The sequence below is a fragment of the Simochromis diagramma genome, unplaced genomic scaffold (genome assembly GCF_900408965.1).
Source record: "Simochromis diagramma unplaced genomic scaffold, fSimDia1.1 OVJJ01000338.1, whole genome shotgun sequence".
NCBI lineage: Eukaryota > Metazoa > Chordata > Actinopteri > Cichliformes > Cichlidae > Simochromis > Simochromis diagramma.
In genome coordinates this window covers 713,374-731,793 of record NW_024387088.1, presented here as the reverse complement: position 1 = coordinate 731,793, position 18,420 = coordinate 713,374, and the positions used below count along the sequence as shown (strand labels likewise).

The 18,420-nt window shown below is 44.6% G+C and overlaps 1 protein-coding gene across 1 annotated transcript; it reads right to left on the bottom strand.

Moving 5' to 3' along the window:
* Window positions 1-3,160: 3,160 nt before the first annotated feature.
* On the bottom strand, window positions 3,161-5,288 carry LOC120742663. The gene is made up of 2 exons (XM_040046088.1): window positions 4,474-5,288; window positions 3,161-4,097 (listed from the first exon to the last, which is right to left on the bottom strand). The coding sequence occupies exons 1-2, from the start codon at window positions 5,179-5,181 to the stop codon at window positions 3,864-3,866; spliced, it is 942 nt and encodes a 313-aa protein (XP_039902022.1). The 5' UTR covers window positions 5,182-5,288; the 3' UTR covers window positions 3,161-3,863.
* Window positions 5,289-18,420: the final 13,132 nt, after the last annotated feature.

Here is an 18,420-nt window from a genome sequence, read left to right as displayed (position 1 = left end):
CAGAGGTGGAGGCTGGAGGATGGTGTGGATGATTTATTTTCATTTTTAAATTGAAAAACAAACAAAGCGAACAAACAAACAAACAGCTCACAACTATGGCACACAGCAAACATCTACAACTAACCACAACATGGCAGGCTGTTGTGACCACAGGAGCACTTCTAGGTGCACACTCTTGTATCCATGCCTTTCAAGGATAACCTCAGACTTCTGAAAACTACGGAGCCAACGTACGGAGCGAGATCTCGCAAAAGTTTTAGCCGCATTCTTCGGAGGCCGCCAGCTCGAAGCCAACCGGGATGTCAAGGCACGATGTGCCGGGAGAGCGGTGTTCCCCCCGGCTGTAGCAGGTCTCAACCTGCCGTTAGCTTCGAGATGGTGGGTGTCAGACGTCTCCGAAAACATCAGAGCACTTTTGCAAATATGTGATGTCTTGTAAACCGAGCAGATATTTGACATTTACACAACTACATTCACACCTCAAAATATCTTAAAAGTTATTATTGTGACCCAGAAAGAGTAATATTATAACTAAGTAGCTGCCGCCATCAATCATCTTCATTTTTTTTCTCCCATGTCCCTTGCGGGGCTCTGTAGAAAACCAAACACAAAAAGTAATAACATAATGACATCAGGCACTCAGCTGTTCTACAACTTTTACCTCAGGGGATTTGAGCCACCTACAGATTCTCCTGTACCTGCCAGCACACTGACACTTTGACTATCACAGGCCTGTGTGTGGACATGTGGACGCTCTGTGTAACAATGATATTCATTTTAGCACTACTTACTACTGACACGCAAGAGAGGAAGGTCAGTTTCCGTTTCTGTGCTTATATCTTACTAAATGCAGGGTAATGACTGTGTAATGTGTTGAATTTAATGTAGTGGACTGTCTGAGCATATCTGCTGATAAGCTGAGTCAATAGAAGCACATCCTGTAGATAAGCAGCTCTAAGATTTACTGTCTCTGCTGCTCTGAACGAGTCCTCTGAGCTTCAGCCGCAGACACAAACCCTCAGATTTATCCAGTCAGATTCATTTACAGGACCTGAGGGAGCAAAGCAGACACAAACTGCAGAATATTTTATTTATTGGTCTGTCAGCACCTAATCAAGCCTCTCTGACCAACTATTGTTGAAGTGCTGGCTGATTGTGTGAGGCTGCAGCTCCATCTGTCTAATGTTGGTGTAGAGATCATCCTTTCATCAGCTGCTGCGACAAAACCTTAAAGCTCAGATAGAGATAACAGGTGTCACACAGTAACTGTGAGATGAGCTGTATCTGCTGCTGGGAGGCTGAGGTGGAGGTGGCTGTGATAAAGGTGCTTAGATTTGCACTGGGAATGACAGCTGTCAGGTATAAGAGTAAATATATCTGATGGACTGGTTAGTTTGGACTGTAGAGGATTATATTAATTTGATATTGAGCTGGGAGTGGTGGGAGGATTGCTGTGGTAGGTGTGACAGAGCAGAAGTGAGTGATTGAAGGAGAATGATTAGTTTAATAAAATGAAATAAAATGTCTTCACATGTCTGTGAAATACTCAGCTTCAAAATAGAAAGTGCTGTCTCACTGTGACATCTGTTAGAGGATAGTCTGTACTGATCCGTCAGTGCATTGTGTGCTCAGTTGAATCTGACAGTGTTTGCTGCCACTCACTGCTCTGGTGTGTACACATGTTGTACGGCCATAAAACTTTGAGAGATTCAGTTCTTGAGTGTTTCATGAGGCAGATCCTGATTCTGTCAGCACAGCTTTTAATTCCTTATTTCCTGATGTTCACAGAGTGTCTCGACTCCACATGTAGAGTTGGTTCCACTAGCCTGAGGGCTGAACTACAAACCAAGTCCAGCATAGCTTAGCTTTCTTTGCATTAGCTGGCTCATAAAAGCTCAGATATAACAGACATGCTTCAGTCTCTGTTTGCTCTCACACTGAAAGTGATTTCACGCCTCCTTTCACACCTACTTCAGTCCAAAACAATATCAGAGGAAGTGTTGATAGAGGTCAATAGAATATATAAGAAATACAATAGAAACACAGCAGTGGTGCTGATAAGTGAGGAAGAGGAGTAAGCAGTGCTGCAGACGATCAGTATGGAAGCAGTGAGAGAAAGTCCACAACAAAGTTATTAAATCATTGTTGACTCATCTGAAGCTCTGAACACATGACCCACTCAGATTATCTGTTTCCATATGTTACCATATCACAGAGACGCCTTCCTGATAATGAAACTTGACTTTAGGCTCCGTGTACCTCTCAGCCTGTTAAGTCACTCTGTGGTGCTCTTCATGTCAGCTGTGGTATTTGCTGTGTGTTTAATCTGTGCACACAAGTTGTTTTGCATGATAAATACTAACACACTGATGTGTAAACACTGAGAACAGTGACTAACAAACAAACAAACCCATAAACAGGAACGACCCACCGCCACCTCTTATATGGTTAATGAGAAAAAGTCCGTTTTTTATTTACAAGCACAAACCAGCAACACTTTACTGCAAAACAACTTCAGACCCTTGAGCTGTTTTCAGGAAGTTAGGACTGAAATAATCTCTGTTGTTGTTTGTTTGATGATCTTAGTGCTGATTTGATCTTTTCAGCTTGTTTAACTGAGTCTTAATGTTAATGGTGTGTGTGTGTGTGTGTGTGTGTGTGTGTGTGTGTGTGTGTGTGTGTGTGTGTGTGTGTGTGTGTGTGTGTGTGTGTGTGTGTGTGTGTGTGTCAGTGCGATGCAGAGCTGCTCCTTACTGAACTCGACCCTGCAGAGCACTGAGGGCGTCCTGTCCAGCATCAGGACCAACTGGCAGGAGTTTGTGGAGGACCTGGACTTCTGGAGGGTCCTGCTGCTGCTGCTGATGGTGGTCATCGCCCTCCTCTCCCTGGGCCTCGCCTACTACGTCAGCAGAGTCCTGCCTTTCTCAGGGTGGAGAAGAGGCAGGAAAATAAATGAAGATCTTTATGTAGAACAAAAACTCTGGTTATTTATTTGTTGTGCAAATCTGATCATTTTATTGGAATCTGAACAACATCATGTGATGCTGTCAGCACGAAGAAGAGAGGACGGTGACTCAGAGACACCGACAGCTTCATGTGTGGCCTAACACCTTTACAAGCACTCATTGATAAAGTCACCTTTACATCCCTGTTTGCTCTGTTACAAGCTGTATATTGCTGATGTTTTGTATCTTTTCATTGTTTTCTCCTCACTTGTTATTTATTCAAATGTCTTTGGTGTGAATTTTTCCCTCGCTGTCTTTCTTTCACACAAATACCTGCAGCCTTTCTGGCTGGAAACAGTTTTGTCAGGATATCTTGATGTTCTTTGTTCAAAGGGTTTCAGTGTTTATTCCATCAAACATTTGACGTCATTTAATGTGCAAAATGAATAAAATCATGAATGACTGTAATCATCATCAGGTCACTTTATTATCCACTTAAAACTTTATTGGCACACAGCAGCTTCCCTGAGCTTTTTACAAAAAGCAAAGTAAACACAGTAAAGACTAAATCTGTACAAACAGGCAGGACAATATACAAATTCCCTGTATGTGTCTGCACATATACTTGGCCAATAAACACGATTCTGATTCTGTTACTGAAGAGATCTCATTCATCCATCTTGAAGCTAAATTATGCATTGATTATGTAAGCAGATGATTTACAGGCATTACTTCATTGATTGGAAGACAAACACAAAAAAATAGAGACAATCTCAAACATTGTAACAGCAGTCAGCCTGAGCAGAAGGAAAACGGAGGATTTCTAAACCTGAGACAGTGGAGTTGCACAATGGTGCTGTCATAAAGGTGGCGAGTTCAAATACTTAAAGGGATGAGCTGTTGTTGTTTTTTCACTCATCAGTTGTGGGTAAAGTCAGGGTTTCCATTTGACTTTAGCATCCTGTGCTGGTCACAATCTGATTCTCTGTCCTCTTCAGTGCCTCCTCCTCCTCCTCCTCCTCCTCCTCGAGTGCGCACATTAAATTTCCTGTCCCTCAGAAAACAGCCGAGCCAAACCAGCAGGTCAACGATCACAAATACAGCTGCTGTTATGAAGAATGTTCTCCACGACCACTCGGAGCACTCTGATGGCTGCAGAGGACAAGAAGACAGAGCAGAAATGTTAGTTAGCAGTTTTAACTGACTTTTAATGCTTTCAGTTAAAGTTAAAATAAAACATTTTACACTGTAAAGCTCAACGTAAGGATGAGATCTTTTTATACAGTCTGTGTGTCAGTCCTCGGTGGACAGACCACAACCCTCTATCTTTGCACATCTGTAAGCACATGTTCCTGCTGAACCGCTGCGCCTGAATTTTGACTGTTCTTTGCTGACAGGACCGCTTGCCTTTGGCCTGTCCTACTAATCTTCATGGCCACGTTACTTAAAGTCTTTCAGTCAGTCTGCAGTGATTAAACTGTGGCCGATTAAGGTTTAGAGTGACGTGTGAAACTACTTAAATTCTTACCGTCGGTGTGGTTGTAGGCTGTGAGGTGCTGCCAGGTGGTGGTGATGGTGTGGAGACGTGCAGGTGGACAGCAGAGCGGTGTTTCTCTGTCTTCTCCACGTCACAGTAATACACTCCCTCGTCTCTGAGCTGAGCTCGCTTCACGGTGAGGGACAGGTCTCCTCGCTGGTACCAGTCTGATGGTATGGACACTCGGCTTTCATCATAGCCGTCCCCGTAGGTGATTTGCTTAGACCGAGGATTCAGCTCCAGCACCAGCTCTCCGTCTCTCCTCCAGCGCACAGATTTCACAGCCTGACCGACTGTAACGGAGCGACACGGCAGGGTGGCACCTTCATCCCGGGGTGCGACAAGTTTATAGGGCAGAAAAACGTGCAACTCTTCCAGCTCCCCCCTCTGTTTGTCGTTGCAGGTAAACGCGTAATAGCCGTGATCGTTGAAATCTGCTCTCTTTAATATCAGAGAGTCGGCGCTGTAAACCACCCGGTTAATGTAACCCGGTCCCGGCTTCCAGACACCGTCAAGAAAGGCGACCAGCTGATCGGTGCCATCCATCAGCTGATGTGTGACTTTTCCCGTCTTGCACTTCTCTGTCAGGGCAAACTTAACATCGTCTCCTGCATCGGCCTGAATCAGTTTCCCAGACACCCGGCCGATAAAAAGAAGAAGAAGAACAATGTAAGTGAGGCGGACTGATGTAGGACTCATCTTGCACGCGGAGGAAAAATGCGCGCCGTTCACGCGCAAGCTGCCTTTTTATAGTCGGTGGTGGGTGGCGCCGGGGTTCCACACCGTCCGAAAACCGGTCTGAGCCGCATGAGAGCACGATGCCCAATTGGCCAATTGACTTGTCTGAAACAGCGACTCCTATGACTCAACTGTTATTATTATTATTATTATTATTATTATTATTATTATTATTATTATTATTATTATTATTATTATTATTATTGTAACCGAGGACAAGGGATGAGTACACGGGGCAAAGAAATAATTGATCATTTATTTATTATATGAGTTAAAAGTACAAATTCCCAGTCGTTTCCAGACAGGACTTACAACACATCCCGCTGATATCCCAGCTGCACACGAGACTTACCACACAAACTGTGCGAAATAACACTGCAAACCCGTCACACCCCGCTTAGCGACACTGCAATCGTGGCACACACTGCAAACAATTCGGGTCTCAGCGCAGCTGGGAATCAGTGCTATGTATGGCCTGTGATCTGAGAGATAAAGGGAAGTGGCACAAACAATTAAAATAAATGAAAAACAAAAGAGAGGTTAGTCCGCCCTTACAAAACTTACTCTCAATCGATAACCGCCTCTACGGCTGGACGGACTAACCAAAACAAAATTACAAATCAATCAAAAGAACAAAAAAGGACAGCAGAGACAGCACAGCTGAAAAACAAACAACATTATCAATTAAAATATTACCCAATAAAATAACAATTTTATAAAACCATTCAAAATCATGAAGCTAAAACAAACACTCAATATACCTACAATATTGATCAGTTTCCCTGCGCGCAGTCGATCTAGGGCTTGATCAATTCTTCTATTAAAATTCGTGGTCACACTAAAAAAAAGTCCAATGACACATTAAAAATAGGCACATGCAAAAGCAAAAGATCCAAACAAAAGTGGCAAAAGTCTCTTACCGACAGTATACCCACTCGCACCTGAGTGAATTAATTGCCTCTGGTTTTTTCCACAGAAGGGCGCTGACTTCACCCCACACACCCACTACCTTTTCACAGCTCTTCAGCCAATCACCTGGCAGAGAGCAACAAACTGCCAGGTGACACTTGTTACAACCCTCCCCTTCAAAGGGCATCGGCGACCCGACGATGAGCTGAAAAGAGAGCACACTTAAAATTTTGCTCATTTTATAATGGATTGTGGCAATTTAAATGGGTTTGAGTGCTGTCCAGCAGTCTTCCTCATTGACCTACGAGACCCTTGCGTCAAGCTGGCAACATCTTCCTCCCCAGGTTCTAGGTCCCCAGAACAATCCAAATGGGGCACCCCCACATGTGTGGGACTCAACGTCCCTTCCTCCAACACTGCAGAATCGCCTCCATCTCCCTGTTCTGTAAACATCTGTTCCACTTCATCAACCATACTGACGTTTGTGGCCAACATTCCAGTTAGATCATCCTGTTTTGACATTTGTAGGCCACTATCTTGGTCTCCATCCAATTCCCTGATTGGAATGTTTCTCAACTCAGTTCGATGTACTTGTCGAAGTGGACCAGTGTGCCCAGCAGGAGCGACTGAATATACTACGCCATGACCAGGAGGAGGTCGCACTACTTGAAAGGGCGTGGGATCCCAAAAATCTTGAATCTTATTGCGACCTCTTACAGAGTGGTTTCTCATATACACCAAATCGCCCTGCTCCAAATCAGGACTAGCACATTTAGAGGAATTCAAATCTCTCTGAACCCTTCTCCTTTCTAACCGTTGCTGCACAACATCATATGCAGCAGCCAAGGACTTTTGATGTTCCTGTACCCACTCTTCAAGAGTGACGTCCTCATCAACTTCACTGCCAGCACCCAACCAAAAATCCACTGGCAACCGTGGCTCTCGCCCGAACATCAAATAATATGGAGTCATGCCAGTTGTCTGATGTACTGTGGTGTTATACGCATATGTGACTTGGGAGAGGTGCCGCGGCCACCGGCGCTTTTGTTCAGGAGGCAGGGCACGCAGCAAGTCATGAAGTGTACGATTAAATCGTTCACATTGACCATTACCTTGTGGATGATAGGGTGTCGTCCGACTCTTCTCTATCTTATAAATTTTACACAGCTGTTGCACCAAAGCGCTTTCAAAATTTCGCCCCTGATCAGAATGTATACGGCTTGGAGGCCCAAATAAATGAAACCAATGCTTCACTAAAGCCTCTGCCACTGTACTGGCTCGCTGATCTTTTGTAGGAACAGTCTGAGTATATTTAGAAAAGATGTCAGTCATTACCAAAATATTCTCTTTACCATCAGTTGAGGGTTCAAGTACTGTAAAATCAATTGCCAAAATTTCATGAGGCCGAGATGCAGAAATACTACCCATAAAGGTTTTAATCTTTGGCACAACGGCCTTAGAAAGAACACACCTTTCACAATCTCTGCACCATCTCTCAATATCTGCATACATGTGCGGCCAATAATATCGCGAGCGCACCAACTGCAGTGTACGCTCAACCCCTTGATGGCCATGCTCATCGTGGAGTAAACAAAGGATGCGACTCTGTAAACACTGTGGCAGCACCAGCTGGTCAACCTCCCTCACTCCATCAGGAGTATGAGTGCAGCGATACAACACAGACTCCCTTTGTTTCATCCGCCCCCATTGACGGACCAATTCCCTCGAACCCTTACCAAGACCATCTCTTTCCTTTGAATCTGGCAACCTGGCCACCTCCCAATACTTTAAGAAGGGACCAATCACAGGGTCTTGTTTCTGTAACGTACAGAGATCAGAGAAAGAACAACCCGGTAAAACACTTATCTCTGCCTGAACACTGGGAATCATCTCACACTGCACTCCAATATCATTAGATAATGGACCATCCAATTCCATTACAGTTCCATGTAGGCGGGACAATGCGTCTGCATTAGCATTCTGAGCCCCAGGCCGGTATTTTATGGTCAAATCAAAAGCGGCCAGCTCTGATGCCCACCTCTGTTCTGTGGCACCTAGCTTTGCCGTGGACAGATGGCTTAGTGGGTTATTATCTGTAAATACAGTGCAACGATGACCCAAAAGATACTCCCTAAACTTTTCAGTGACGGCCCACTTGAGAGCTACAAGCTCAAGCTTCATGGAACTATAATTTCTCATATTCCTCTCTGTAGGCTTTAAGCTCCGACTGGCAAAAGCTATTGGCCGCAATTTACCCTCATACTCCTGGGAAAGCACTGCCCCTAGACCCCCATAGCTTGCATCTACTTCCAATGTAAATGGCTTCTGAAAATCAGCAAAAGCAAGTACTGGTGCAGAAACCAGAGCAGCCTTGAGCTGATGAAAACTTTGTTCACACTCCAAATCCCAAGAATCCAATAACGGTTTTGGGGGGGTCCTACCTTTTCTACCTGGAGGGAGGAGTGCAGAGACCAATCTATGCAAGGGAGCAGCCATGCGTGAAAAACCAGCTATGAATCTCCTATAAAAACTAGCAAATCCTAAAAAGGAACGCAGTTCTGCTAGATTGCTGGGCGTTTTCCAATCCCGCACTGCAGCTATTTTATCTGGATCAGTAGAAACTCCTTCGGCAGAGACCACATGCCCCAAATATTTCACTTGCCTCTGGAAAAACTGGCACTTGGAGAGTTTCACTTTAAGCCCCTCTTTATCCAGACGAGAGAAGATTTCTTCCAACCGCTCCAAATGCTGTTGCACGGAGGATGAAAAAACAATCACATCATCCAAATACAAAAGCACCGACTGATGTCTGCAATCTCCAAACAAACGCTCCATCAGGCGCTGAAATGTACTGGGTGCATTACACAAACCAAACGGCATGCGGTTGAACTCAAACAAACCAAATGGGGTACAAAATGCAGTTTTAATCTTATCCTTCTCAGCCATTTCCACCTGATTATAACCACTAGCCAGGTCCAAAGTGGAAAACCACTGAGCACCAGTCAAAGCATCCAAGGATTCTTCAATCCTTGGCAGAGGAAATGCATCCTTTCTGGTCTTGGCGTTTAACTGTCTATAATCAACACACATGCGTAGACTTCCATCCTTCTTTTGAACAAGAACTATTGGGGATGAGTACGGACTACTACTTTCTCTGATGATGCGAGCTTGCAGCAGCTGTTTGATATGATCCCTTGCCAGTTCATACTGAGACGGAGGGATTCGCCTGTATGGTTGTCGCACTGGTGTTTCATCTATCAAAGGAATTTCATGAGTGATCAATTTACTACAACCAACATCCAACTCATTCTTGGCAAACACGCCGCTATACTTCTGCAATAAAACTTTTGCTTGCAGTTTCTCGCTCTCCTCAAGACTTTCAAATTCAGGCAGATCCAATTCCGCTGCATTGTCTGCCATTGTATGACTGGAAATATAAGCTGTACAACACTGTGAATTTACAGAGACCTGTATTTCAGAGTTACCCTCTGCTAGCACACTGGCCAGTTGAACTGTAGCAATCACCCGACGAGGTGTCAACCAGACATCAGTTTTACCCACATTAGTAACTGGAACAAAAGCCTCCCCTCCTTCTCCCTTTACCAATGAAGGAGACACCAATAGGCCTTCCGGGAGAAAACCATCATCAGGCCCGAGGGGTTCAATCAAGAGGTCAATAGGTGTATTCACAGGCATCTTTGGACAGGTAACAGGAACATAACTTTGCGTTCCAGCTGGAACACAGAAAGACTTCTTACCCTGTACTCTAACACGATGGGGTTCAGGAGAATTTGCCATGGCCTCCATCATTTGGCAGTATCTCAACGCTCTTCTCCAACCACGTGGCGCAGTCTTCAAAACTGGAGCTTCCCAGAGGTCAGAACCATATTGTTTACACAATTCAGAGTAAAGGGGGTTCAATACATTCATTCCTAACACACCAGGTACAGATGTCTTTTTCTGTGCCATGTGGCTATCTGTTGGATCTCCCACAATCAACACCCCTCGACGAGGTAGGTGAATTCCCAGGATTGTAACATCCAACTCAATATACCCAGAATAAGGAATTTGTAGGCCATTAGCTGCTTTAAGTCCCAACCAACCACAGTCTTTAAGCTTTTTATCACTGAGATGAGAAAAGTTATTTTTAAAAGAGCTTTCTGTGATTGTTGTGACCATGGACCCTGTGTCCAGCAGACATGAAATAATAACCCCACCCAAATCAACCTCCCCTTCCAAGCATTCACCAACTAGATGACCGAGTTCTACATTACTGGAGCCCTGCAACCCTCCCACCAGTGTGTGGCTCTGTGCACTGGTGGGTACTAGTTTTCCGCCGCCCCAGTAGTTTGGCCATCAGCCCTAGCTGCTCTTTCATGCTGATTTCCATCAGAATTGGGTAATGTCGGGCAAAATCGGGCAATATGTCCAATTTGCTCACACCTAAAACAAATGGGTTTACCATTCACCGTCCTTCTACGTCGAAAAGTGTGATTGCTAGAAGCAGCCACCTCCTGTGGGTTTAATGCCTTAATGACCAACTCTAATTGTGTCTGTTGGGCTTTAAAAAGGGACACCAACTCAGCATATTCTGATGTTCTAGAATCTACACTTTCACAAGAAGCTTGCATATCTGCAGAGACTGAAACAGACTGATTATATCTAGACCTAAAAGGCTGATTCTCATGCTGTGCCATCCACCTGGTCGCTTCGGCTCTCGCCTCACGAATCGTCCACTGTGGGTTGGCATTAATCAAATCTCTCAGCCTGATCCTCAATGTCAGATCTCTAACACCATCACAAAATTGATCACGCAGATCTTTTGAAGCTTTTCTTGCAGCTTCCTCATCCGTTTTAATAATCTGGTCCATTAAGGCCATCAAGGAATGAGAAAAGTCAATTAAGGACTCGCCTTCTAATTGTTTGCGATTGAAAAATCTGCGTTGCAAAGAAATGTGGGAATCTAAGCAACTATACATTTCTTTCAGTGTATCAAAAATTTTCTCAACATTTTCTTTCTGTTCCTTTGGCAAAAACTTTATCTCAGTGCGTGCAGTACCCTCTAAATGGTTAAAAATGATTTGAGCTTGCTCTTTTTCTGTTCTGCCTCGCGTGCGCACAAAGTCTCTCATTTGCTCAATCCACTCATCTAGAGTCAGTGAGCCCATATTGTCCAACTTCCCTGAAAATGTTGGCAACTTTCTATCCTGCTGTACGTATACCACAGGATTGGGTCTCACAGTCTCTGATTCACTTCCTGTAACTCCTGTTGATGTAGAGGGCCTCTCTGTACCCACAGATGCTGTTTTCAAGTCTCTAAGTTCATTCTCCAACTCCTGTATACGTTGGGCCATTGTTTGTTGCTCGCTTCCCTCCATGATGGCGATCGAGACCTGGCTGCTCCTTCTCTCCAATCTTACAAACCTGTCCCTGCTGTCCTTACAAAATAACAAAACAAAATGGCCACTCCCTTGAACTCTGTCGACAACGCCAAAATGTAACCGAGGACAAGGGATGAGTACACGGGGCAAAGAAATAATTGATCATTTATTTATTATATGAGTTAAAAGTACAAATTCCCAGTCGTTTCCAGACAGGACTTACAACACATCCCGCTGATATCCCAGCTGCACACGAGACTTACCACACAAACTGTGCGAAATAACACTGCAAACCCGTCACACCCCGCTTAGCGACACTGCAATCGTGGCACACACTGCAAACAATTCGGGTCTCAGCGCAGCTGGGAATCAGTGCTATGTATGGCCTGTGATCTGAGAGATAAAGGGAAGTGGCACAAACAATTAAAATAAATGAAAAACAAAAGAGAGGTTAGTCCGCCCTTACAAAACTTACTCTCAATCGATAACCGCCTCTACGGCTGGACGGACTAACCAAAACAAAATTACAAATCAATCAAAAGAACAAAAAAGGACAGCAGAGACAGCACAGCTGAAAAACAAACAACATTATCAATTAAAATATTACCCAATAAAATAACAATTTTATAAAACCATTCAAAATCATGAAGCTAAAACAAACACTCAATATACCTACAATATTGATCAGTTTCCCTGCGCGCAGTCGATCTAGGGCTTGATCAATTCTTCTATTAAAATTCGTGGTCACACTAAAAAAGTCCAATGACACATTAAAAATAGGCACATGCAAAAGCAAAAGATCCAAACAAAAGTGGCAAAAGTCTCTTACCGACAGTATACCCACTCGCACCTGAGTGAATTAATTGCCTCTGGTTTTTTCCACAGAAGGGCGCTGACTTCACCCCACACACCCACTACCTTTTCACAGCTCTTCAGCCAATCACCTGGCAGAGAGCAACAAACTGCCAGGTGACACTTGTTACATTATTATTATTATTATTATTATTATTATTATTATTGTTATTATTATTGTTATTATTATTATAGATGGGTAAATGCGTTGTTGCACATGACACAGCCGGCGTTGTTACCCTTTAACCTCAGATACATGTATTTATGCTGTTTTTATGCGTAATAAACGGAATAAAACACTGATCTTGGCACGTCGCCTCCAGCAGGAAGTGATCTGCTGAGCAGGCACTGCTCTCGTTAGCTACCAGGTTCATTTGACGGGGAAAGAAAAGTGAGCTAGAAACAGTCGAAAATGACAAACTGTCCCCACAGTCTGTGCGGTCAGGGAGATAACGACCTTAGAGAGTTGATACCCAGGCTTATGTACACACCGCAGTTTGGAAACAACGTCTGGACTTCCGGTAACATCTTACTAGCTGAACTTGAGCTAACTAGCTAAAACCTTTGGGAAATATCCAGAAAATGTGGAGGTGTTCAGGCGTCCCCATGATTATTGATGCCGCTCAAATACATCCCAGCTAATGAGACACTAGTTAAGTGTTTCAACTGAACCAGAGGAAGGACTAGAACAATGCTTAGCTTAGCACGGCTAATAAGCACGACGACATCGACAACAAAAGTCTGTTTATAATCCACTTTTAGTGTATCTTATGGTTTTATTGAAACTAGTCTTAATTTTTCTGACCCCAGTATAAGAAAGAAGTTAATGCAATATCATTTTAAAGCGTTTTTATTATTCAACTGGCTGCGCAAGCCGTCACTTTCAGTTCTCCACTGTCGCCACCCTGATCTGAAAACTACTGTTTTTAAAGACCAGAGAGACACGATTAACCAACTGGCCACAGCTGGGTTGACCAGTCTCTCCCCTTAGCACTGCCCCTTAATCCACTGGACCACCCCTCCCCTGCAGCTGAGCCACAAACCAAACCCTGCTGCCACTGTGACATTTCCTACGATTTACCCACCCAGGCCACTCCTGTTCTCTTGAATACCAGGGGCCTGAGGAGGTTTTTTGTCAGTAGGATGGGGCTTAAGTGTGGGTACCTGGGTCCTGCTGGAGGCCAAGGTCTATGGTGGGTAGGTGGTGGAATGTGGTTGTAAGATAGCAAGCTTTTTTTTTTTTTTTTTTTTTTTTTTTTTTGGCCTGTCCCGTTTGGCTCTTTTGCCATCAGAATTGTTGTCTAAAGGCAAAGAAAGATGCCCAATGGATTTACTTTACCAAACTGACCATCCCAGCCTTGCCGTAGTGGTCCATTTGATTCACCTTTTATTGTTTATTTTATTTTCACTTACTGAATACGGGACAGACTTGACTGGGGGAAAGAAGGGGAGAAAGAAAGAGGGAAAGAGAAACAGCTGAGAAGAGGGACGGGGGAGAAGGGCAAAAGACAAAAACCAACAGAACGGGCAGAGAAAAAAAAATGCATATATCAATCACCTGGATCACCTGCTGAGAAAGAAAAAAGAAAACAAGCAGAAGAGAACAAGAGTAATAGAATAAACAACATCACAATGATATATGTGAATATGACAGTAAATACTAAATATTAAACATTATTGTGCAGCACATAAGATCAACAGAACACAGTGTGCTTTGAGGTAGGAGCTAAAAAGGGTGTAGTTTGTGGGTGTGACCACCCGTGTGTACACCTGTGAGCATGGACGCGCTTGTTTTTTGTTTTTTAAAAGGTTCCTTCATGTAATAATCTGCTAGAGGGTGTGGGGGGGCCACTGCCCCGTCCTCCAGGGTATGAAGCAGGTATGGAGGAGATCAAAACTCCAGACATCCAGAGGCCCCCAGAATACAAGAGACCAAGGAAGACCAACAGAGGGGCAGCCGCGCCACTGTCCCAGAAAGAGCTGAGGAGAGTCCCAGATGAGGGCTCACTCAGCAGCCGCGGAGCAGAAGCCAGGGGGAGTTGCAGTGACGCGCCCGTGAGCTCCGCCGGCAGCCAGCTGCGCCTGAGTGACCGAGCCCCAGGCCGAGAGGCCGGGGGCACCCCACCTCCGAAGTGGCCCGGGCGAGCCCCAGGCTCCAGGCCCCGATAAGCGGCCGCCAAGGAGTGAGCCGGTGTGTACCTGGACGCCCATCCCCGGACACAAAGAACCACCAACGCACCGATGTCTGAGGGAGTCCGCCACTGGCAGGGGAAGTGGTGGTGGGGGGAGATAGGCCTCCAAACCTTGGAGGGCCTGAGATGTCCCCAGAGAGGTGGCGCCTGACACCCAACCTGACATATAGACACAGACATACAGGCACACACAGATACAAACATCCATTCCCACCCTCATGCTCTCATATACACTTACTCCACACTCAACCAACGTGGAGACAGACATAAAGAGACGCTGTACACACGATCACACTCCCCAAGCGTACTCTAAGCCCCGGGTCTAGGTACCCTTGCCCCTGGAGGGGGGGAACTGCACCCAGATCCAGGTGGTGTTACCCTTTTCCCTGCGGTGGGGGGAGGCAGACCGCCCCGACTCCGCAGCAGCAGGGAGGCCCCACACTCCAGACCGCAGTCGGACGGCCAACTCCTCCTCCTTGCCCCCCCGCTCCAGCAGGTCGCAGAGAACGGGGGTGAGAGAAGACTCCAAACCTCCCTCCACCCGCTCATTGTAGTGTTGATGCATGTGTGTTCTAAGGTGCAATTAAAACCCAGGAGGGCATGGAGCTACCTGCCAGAGAGCAGCAGGTAAGCGCATAGTCCCTCCTGCTAGCCCTCAATGTCTACGTGTATTTAAAATTGAGAGGTGGGCAACGATGCCAGGGGTGGGGTGTACACCCTGATGGTACTTTGGACTCCGTGTATTGTGCCCCCCCCCCCCAAGATCCTATATGTATGTGTAATGAGAGTGTGAGTAATGTGAATGTCTAAGTTGTGGGATAAAATTGAGGCAGAGGCAGCCAGAAGGGGACAGAGGGGGGGGGGGGGGGGGGGGGGGGTAGCCTCCTCCTGTAAGATAGCAAGCTACCGGGGGACTTGACCAGGGTAGGGTGTTGGTCCCTGGGGCCTGCTGGAGGTCAAGATGGTGGAGGGCGAATGTGTGTGCCAGGGCAAGCTACTGAGGGAGTGGACCAGGTTATGATGCGAGTACCCGGAGCCTGCTGGAGGTCAGGGTCAGGCTTCAGCTTTCTTTCTGTCTGCTCAACTGGTTTAATCCCAACATCTGCTCCAGTCTGCACGCAAAATATCCTTGGGCAAGATACTAGATACAGGTTGCTTTTCGATGCATATGCAAATGTTAGCTAGAAAGCAGTGCTCAGAGTAGAAGAACATTTTAGAAGAACATGTCTATTTATTAATACTCAATAATTCCACAACCAGGAGCTTAGCCTTTATTTTCCAGGCTATTTATTTATTTACTCTAATTATTTCTTGTTATTAAAAATGCCAAACTAACTGCAACGCACACATGATCAAAACAGACACAGAACAACCAATTTTATTCACCTTTTAATTCTGTCTAACTAAAACAGGTTTGAATCCATTAGTGTGACTTTCAATAACTTATAACAAACAAAAGTGACAATATGCAAATATCAAGAATTGCTGGATTTCTTTGTGTCTACATGACTCAACTACGTGGTGCAACACATAGTGTGTGTTGCAGCACACACTATGTGTTGCAGCACATAGTGTGTGTTGCAGCACATAGTGCACTATGTGTTGCAGCACACACTATGTGCTGCAACACATAGTGTGTGTTGCAGCACACACTATGTGTTGCAGCACGTAGTTGAGTCATGTAGTTTTCTTTATTTGAATTTCAGCAATCTCTCTCCAGATATTTCACTGGTGATTATTTTTAGTTATAATGAGGTGATCATTGTTATTTATTGACAAAAAGGTCAAAAGCTGTGGTGGAAAAAGTGGCCAGAAATGCACAGGAAGGATTATCATTCCCGAACAGGTCAGCCAAGATTTTTAGCCGTCTTTTCCTGTGCTGAGTCACACATGTGCTGTGATGAAACTTGTTAGACCACAAACATCTGTAGTGTTTCTCATTTTCTCCCTGAGAACTGTGGATGATGTTTAATGATGATGTTTAATCGAAGTCTGATCAGTGGGTTAGTTTGATCAGAAATTTTCCTGCTTTTTCTTCTTTGTATACTTTGAACTAATGAAAAAATGAATCTGGCGCTCACACTGTCTGTGCAGTCTGCCAGCAGGGTGTCAGTAAAGAGCAGTGTTCAGCCCATAAGATCAGTCTGTGTCTTTCTTATTGTTTTGGAGGTAGAACTCTGTCGGCATGTCAAGTTTCTTTCTGACAAATGCAGAATCTTGCAGTAAAATCTGCCATCATTTCTCTTTCCGGCGTTTCCATTGTTTATATTGAAGAGTAACAATGATGGAGTGACTGAGCGCTCAAAGTGCCTGTTAGTGTTGGTGTATGAGGTGGAATAGTCCCACTTACTTTTAATTTCAGTTTTCTGTGAGTCACAGCTCAGCAGCATGAGATGTTCATTTATAGCTTTTTGTGGAAGTACATGTTTGCAGATTACATTTGTTTTCTCACTGATCAAGCTAGAGAGGGAGAGCTAGTGTTCTGACTCATGCTGTAGACGAGTGGCTCTACGAGTCCACAGTGTTGGCTTCACTCAACTATGAAGGCAACACTGTGTAAAGAAGTGCTGTCTGTTGTTCAGGGAGGTTTATAATAAAGTGTGGGTTGTGTTGGGTTGTGTTGTGGAAAGTAGTTCCTGTTACATTTGCTGTAGGTCAGGATGCAGCAGGCATGTTAACACTCATATCACAGCTGTGGGTCACATATGCAGTTTGTAGTTCTGTTCCTGGTGAACTCTGTATGAACTCCCAACCAATCAGCATTCAACAGTCTTCTGTGTCCAGTGGGTAGTGGGTGAACACCCCTCTCTTTATGAATTACTCTCAGCAGTCAGGCCCTCGTCCTCCTTCAGGAAGGCCAGGTTTGCGTCTGCTCCTGCTGAGATCTTTGTGTGTGATGCTGACTCGTCTCCTTTGGGCTTGAAGCATTTTTCTCGAGGCTTCTGCAGCAGTGAATCTTTCTGCTCTGGTCCTATTAGCCTTATTCACTGTAAATCATTTATAATGTTGTTATTGTTATTAGGCGTGGAAAATTAGTTTAAAAAACCAAACATGATTTACACAACTTTCCATTAACCTCAGCGTACCAAACTACCAGTTCTTATATTAAAAAATGGAGAAGAAGCATCGACAAATTCATGGCTTAAAACTATCACAGTAGAACTTCTTCTTTTCTTTTGTTCTCCACTTTCTTCAGTTTACTCTGTTTTTTTTTTGAGGAAACACTGCACACCAGCTGAGATGTGTCATTAGTTTTCAGCTAACGTTTTCTGCCACACTAGCTCTTTGCATTTAGAGCACAACGTTCAACTTTGGTCTCGTCTGACTTGAGCACTTTCTTCCACAAGTTTGCGGCATCTCCTACATGGCTCATGGTAAACTGCACTTTTTATGTCTTTCTGTCAACAATGGCTTTCTTCTTGTCACTCTTACAGTTACAGTTGTCCTGTGGACAGATTCTCCCACCTGAGCTGTGGATTTCTGCAGCTTCTTCAGACTGACCATGGGCCTCCTGGAAGCTTCTCTGACCAGGATGACCATGTCTTGGTAGGTTTGCAGTTGTAGCATGCTTTCTCTATTTTTGGATGATGGAGTGCTGCTTGAGATGTTCTTGGGATATTTTTGTATAACCTATCTACAACTTTATCCCTGTCTGGTGACTTCCTTGGTCTTCATGATCCTGTTTATTAGCTAATGTTATCTAACAAACCACTGAGGCTTCACATCACAGAGCAGATGTATTTATAATGAGACGAAATGACACACAGGTCAACTCTATTATCTAATTCGGTGACTCTGAAGGATCTTGATTGCACTGGATTTTAATTAGGGGTAGCAGAGTACAGGGGGCTGAACACAAATGCACT

Coding starts and splice junctions, on each gene's coding strand:
- LOC120742663 (XM_040046088.1), bottom strand. CDS start 5,181: ATGAGTCCTACATCAGTCCGCCTCACTTACATTGTTCTTCTTCTTCTT. Junction 4,098..4,473: donor AGCCTACAACCACACCGACG/GTAAGAATTTAA, acceptor TGTCCTCTGCAG/CCATCAGAGTGCTCCGAGTG.